The 5928-nt window shown below is 48.1% G+C and overlaps 1 protein-coding gene across 2 annotated transcripts in view; it reads right to left on the reverse strand.

The window, feature by feature from the left end:
• RFX4 (regulatory factor X4) overlaps positions 1-5928 on the reverse strand; it is a 134803-nt gene that overhangs the window by 56609 nt on the left and 72266 nt on the right. For both annotated transcript variants that reach the window (XM_006769336.1, XM_006769337.2), the window contains exons 6-7: positions 2777-2990; positions 1249-1326 (exon numbers count right to left, since the gene is read on the reverse strand). In XM_006769336.1, coding sequence (XP_006769399.1) covers positions 1249-1326; positions 2777-2990 — 292 coding nt within the window. The remainder of the gene's footprint in view (positions 1-1248; positions 1327-2776; positions 2991-5928) is intronic.

Genomic DNA, 5928 nt, shown 5'->3' on the forward strand with positions numbered 1-5928 from the left:
ACACAATATGTAACAAAGTGAACAAGGATATTCTATTAACACTCTGAGACTTTTGAGGGGAAACTAACAATTTCAACACCAAACAATGGCATTCATGGAGTGCTTCCTCCGGAAAAGACCCGTTGTCTTATTTAATCCTCAGAGGATGACATGGGAAGTGGCTATTCCTATTTACCTCCACTTGACAGGCAAGGAGGCTAAAGCTTAAAGAGGGCATCCAGCTTGTTAACGATGAAGTCCAGATCAAGTCCAAATCTGTTCGCTCATCTAGGCTCTCCACCTCTTGCAGCCCCTCCCCAATTTCCTCCTTGAGGCTGGATGCGTGTGTAATTTTCTGTAATTTCTCAGTGTTTATGTTTGTGGCCCGAGTGATTGGGTGGGGGGATGGCGGTGGTAAGCTAAGACTTGGAGAGCAAATTTGGGGCAGAAAGTTAGCACTCTGGTTTGGCCGTTAACTTAGATGTCAATTGAATCTGGAGCTCAGGACTGAGTATATGAGATGAGAGTTACCAGCTTTTATAAAATGGAGATAATAGTGTCTACCTATTGTTAGGATGAAATCACATCCCTTCTATAAAATGCCTGGATCATGTAGGCATTTAACAAGTGGAAACTTGTTATTAGACAGAAGGAAGAAGTTCTGACTCTTTGCAAGCATAAGAGGTAAAGTAATCAGAGGCAAATAATTGAAAGTGGTTATTTAAAGTTAGTTCCCTGCCCTATCTGGTTTGGCTCAGTGGACAGAGTGTCAAACTGCGGACTGAGGGGTCCCAAGTTTGAAAAATCTATAAAGTTAGTTTCCTGAATTAACTCTTTCAGTCCCCTACTGGCGGGCTTCGATACATATGTGGACCATATTGAGAATGGAGGGGACCGGCAGCCAACTCCAAATGCGCGGCAGTGGACGAGCCTCGGGAGAAATTAAATCCAAAATACAGAAATGCTTTCCTCCAGCCTTCCTGAATCTGTAATTCTGGATGTAATGCTACCCGGACAAAACTGTCCTCCTCGCAGGCCAATCAGGTAGGATGCAGCTCACCGGTTAGGCCGGGAAAAGCCCACACCACCTGCTAGCCACACAGAAGGTCTATGGAGTGGGGACAGCAACGGTGCCCGGATCCTAGGATCACTGTGAGGATCAAGTGAGCTGACACTGTGCATCAGGGGCTTCCAGGTCAGGCACCAAGCAGCCGCTCATGAAACAGGAGTCGTTTTATTGTGTTGTAACACAGGCGCTTGTTGACCTACCTCATCAAAGTTGGCTCTTATCACAGTGTCCAGTATTCTCTGACAGTGTGTTCTGTACATCATAATGAAGGTAGAAACCTGTGGGGGAGGGACCAACAAGAACGGGAGGCGTTAGTACATGTTACTGCTGCCCTTGGAATTTCAATTTTCAACTCACTTATTCCCTGTTGAGGGGATGAAGTTCACCTAACTCTTACTCATCCTGCAAGGCCCCACGGAGACTCGCTTTCCTTAGGTGATGCTCGCTGACCCTCACACAGCACCTGCTGTGCGGACTGATTCTCTAGCAGAACACTGACTTTTGGTATGGAAAACACAGGTTGCACTCTCTGTCCCCATTCTCCACCCCATGAAACTGTGGGCTCTGGGAGAATAAAATGGCACATTATTCGTGCTTTTTTATCCAGCATTTCGCACAGCACCTGGCGCATAGGAGAGCTCAGCAGGGCTTATGGATTAAACTCCCCGCATCAGTTGAGAGAGTGAAAAGTTAAAACCCAGTGTGTATTTGTAAGAGGTGCTTCTGCCACAATCAGGGAGACATTGGCAATGCTCTGGAATCTGCTTAGCAAAAGGATTTTCTCTCCCATCTCCTCTTATCCAAAAATTTCAAAGCTATGGTGTAAGAAGTCTGTGGAGGAAAAAAAGCACATTTGAGAAACAATAAGGATTTATCTAGTTCTTAGATGGAAAGTACTCTTTGCATTCTTCTTGCAGACATGTGCTTAATATAAACGTAGTTTGCTTTGCAACCATCTGGCTCCCTGCTCGACTGTGAGCAGGCCTCCTGCCTCATCCACTGCCATCCCAACTCCCAGCGTCACGTGGGGACAGTAGGAGCTCCACGGGCTGCACCAGGATAGGTGCGTGAGACAAGTGACAACCCAGGGAAAAGTCCCCAGATTTGTGTTTCCAATAACTTCCTCCAGGTACCCTATGGCCCAAAATGAATCGCTATACCTAGAAAATCTTGTCTATGGAACTATGATTTCACCTTATTCTGGGCAGCACACAGGAAAATAAGCTTTATAACAAAGCCACTAGAGGAGAGGGCAGGAGGCCGTGTAACTCAGAGATGGGTGGGTAGGTTGGTTGGTAGGTGGGTAGGTTGTAGGTAGGTAAACTTTTTCTTTTAGAATAATAATAGATCTGTAGTAAAGTTCTGAAGATAGTGCAGGGAGTTCCCATATTATAACCCCACACCCAGTTATCTCTATTGTTAACATCTCACATTAATATGGGGCATTTGTCATAACTAACGAACTGATACATTACTATCAGTGAAAGTCCATGCTTGATTCAGATTTCTAACTTTGTATTTTTAAGTGTGTGTGTGTGTGTGTGTGTGTGTGTGTTGTGTGTGTTGTGTGTGTTGTGTGTGTTGTGCACGTGTGTGGTGTGAAAAAGACAGCAATAAACCACCCTCCCCCGAACCCTTCGGACGTGATCACCTTCTCCTCGGGCACGTGTGTGGTGTGAAAAAGACAGCGATAAACCACCCTTCCCTGAACCCTTCGGACGTGATCACCTTCTCCTCGGGCAGACTGGCTGGCAGATTGAGATCTTTGACATTTGGAAACTCCGGCAGCAATGTTCCAAGTTTGGACCGGGGTGAATACGCCACCGTCTGCTTGCTCACTTCTTTCTTGCCCGTCTCGCTGACCCAGGCGGCTCCTTTCTTGGAATACATCACGTCATAATACTGGGAGCTCTCCTTCACAGCAATGCCGTAGTAGTGGTACCTGGGCCACAGGGAGAGGGAGAGAGAGCCCAGGCACGTTACCAGGTGGCGCTTCCTGAGCAGGGGTGCCCAAGACCACGGGCGCCTGGGCCCGTCCTCACTGGGCCAGAAGCACTAACTCTCTGGTGAGGCTTGACATCTCTGAAGTCTGGAATTAAACCAGAGTTCCATGTTGCCAGCCATCAATCACGCAGGTAAAAAATAACCCAAATTGCCTCCCACAGAAAATGTTAAGTCAAATACTTTGCAAAGCAGAAAGGGGGATGAAAAAAAAAAATTCCATTTGTACTTAATCTCTCCTATCGAGCCAAGTGTGACCCAGGGGCAGGGCATGTGGGTCTCCCCCCTGTATGGAGACCCACGAAGAAAGTGGGTTTATGGCTGTAAACGACCAACAGAAATTCACTGGGCCTGTTTTCCTTAATGGATGGTGGTCATAAAGAACTGTACCTTTAAACAGATAAATTCAGTGCTTCTGCTGACACTGATTGTAAAGCAGACCGGAACTTTCTATGAACTCAACATGGGTTTACTGACAGCACTATTTCCCATTAAGCCTAATGGAGGGAGGCTTTTAAGATTTTAGCTACAACCTGTTGAGCACTTGCTCTGTGCTAGGCACTTTGGTAAGTGCTGTCTGTACATTAATTTGTAAAACTATACTATGAAATGGGGATTATTACAGTCTTTTTACAGATGGGGAAATGGAGGCAAGAAAGCTTAGTCTGCTCAAGGCTACATGGCTGCTTCGGGGAAGAACTGGGTCTCGCACACAGGTCTGTCCCACCACAGGGCCCCCGCCAGGACCACTGCGCGGGGAATTATAAGCCTGGATGTTTGTCAGGGCCATTCATGGAGCACAATGATAAGTGTGGCGTCCCAGGCCCCTTCCCAGACCGACGGATCTAAAGCATGGGATGGGGCCCATGACCAGCACTGACACAGCGTCACAGGTAGCCCTGAGGGCCGTCAGTTAGAGGCGGCCAGCCTGCTGGGGAAGCACCTGCATTCCACTCCGGCTCCGTGCTCCCCAACCCCGGAGGGACTGTCGCTCTCTGCTACTGTACACGGGGTGCCCACCACCGCGGCTCACAGGCTGCTAAGTGCTTTCCATGCACATTCCTTGTTTAATCTCACACAACCCCGTGAGGCTGGAACTAATGATCATCCCCCTACACAGACGAGGGACCAGAGGCCCAGAGAATTTAAATAACACACCAAGATCACCCCGTAAGCAGGAGAGGCAGGATTTGAACCTCCAAAGGGCTTTTTAACCACCTGGCCAGTGGTTCTCAAACTTCACTGGCAGCAAGAATCCCCTACACAACATATTAAAGGGCAGACTCCTGGGCCCCAACCCAGAGACTCTGGAGAGATTTTCACAATCACACAGCAATGCCCATCTAGCTTTCAGAAACAGGGCAACACGGTAACAATTCCTTTCCACCCACAGAAGGCCGGTTGGGTAGTCACAACACAACACAAAGGAGAAAGCATTCTGAGTTATGGCCCAGGCGTCACAGGGAGGAGAGACAAGCACACGTAACCCCCGCACCCCCACCCCCATGCCCGCGTTCCTCCAGGTACCATTCTGTCATATTTCTGCTTAGTGGGCATCTCGCCTCTATCTGAACGCCTCCTGGGATGAGGTACCCAGGCCCTCCCAAGGGAGCCCAGTTCATTTCAGGTCCGGATAGTTCCCAGAAAGCTCTCTCTGTGTGGAGCTGATCTGCCTCCTGCGCCTTCTACTTCCCAACTGTCATAACTGCCCTTCCCGCCCCCCACCCCCCAGCCCAGCGGGAGGGGGAGGGGCCGTTCTATTCCATTCCGAGTGCCCTTCAGGGGAAAGGCAGTTATGACAGCCTCCCCCAGGTTACAGAGCTCCCCTCCATAACTTCTTAAGACTGAGAGAGCAGTAACAATTCAGATCAGACCGTTGCTTGATTTTTCAGTGTGCTGCTGAAATCCACGACAACAGGAAGCTATAGCTCTGATGGCTTCTGAATTTTCCTATATATTTCAGTTTTGTAGGGCAGGTCAACAACCCTCCCTGGTCATCTCCACCCGCAGCCCCAGCCCCTTTAGGCTGCCCAAGTACACTTGCAGAGGGATTTTTTTTTTTTTTTTAATAAAACCAACCAGCAGATCGGAGACTAGAGCTTCTTATTACCTTTCAAATGGTTGGAGGTGTGACCAACCTTAGAGGATCCTTATGGAGAGGAAACCATGAAATAAATCACGTGGAATTTTAAAAGAAGTGCTGCCCAATTTGCCAACCTCGAGGTTAAAGAAAAACAAACAAACAAACAAAAACACCCAGGCTCTCACATGTAGACAGAGGGAAACTTCCTCCAAGTGTATGGAGACGGGAAAGCTTCCTGTTCTAGCTTCACTGTCTATTTCTACTCTTAGAAATAAATGGGCAACAATGTATTGGGGCCAATGACTCTCCTCAGACCAGAAGCAGAAGAAAAATTCATTTCCACGCGCTCAGCTGTCTTCCACCCACCCTCTGTCTATCTGTTCAACCAACCACCACACCAGTAGTTCTCAAACTGCCCTTCGGGTGCCAACCGGCAAACAAGAAAGGGAGAATGCGGCTCTTGTACTCTGTACCCTTACCAAGGCTGAAGCCTTATTCTAAAACAGACCCTGGAATTTCTCACTAAAAACAGGATTTGTTCTCCAGAGTAGTCGCCATGGAAGATTATGCGAAATTTATTCCAAAAAACGTCCCTGGCCAAAACCTGTTCTGTACATCTCCTTGGACATCACCCCCAGAGCTTCTGAGCCCCACAAATAAATCAGTCTCAGTGTTTTCAGGACTTTAGCAAACAACGGGTTTTCCCAGTTTGATCATCCACTTTCTTTAACTTGGCCCCAAAGCTAAGCCCACACTGGGAGGATTGGCAGGAGTGTGTGTGTGTGTGGGGTGGGGG

This window comes from Myotis davidii, unplaced genomic scaffold, assembly GCF_000327345.1.
Source record: "Myotis davidii unplaced genomic scaffold, ASM32734v1 scaffold120, whole genome shotgun sequence".
Lineage (NCBI taxonomy): Eukaryota > Metazoa > Chordata > Mammalia > Chiroptera > Vespertilionidae > Myotis > Myotis davidii.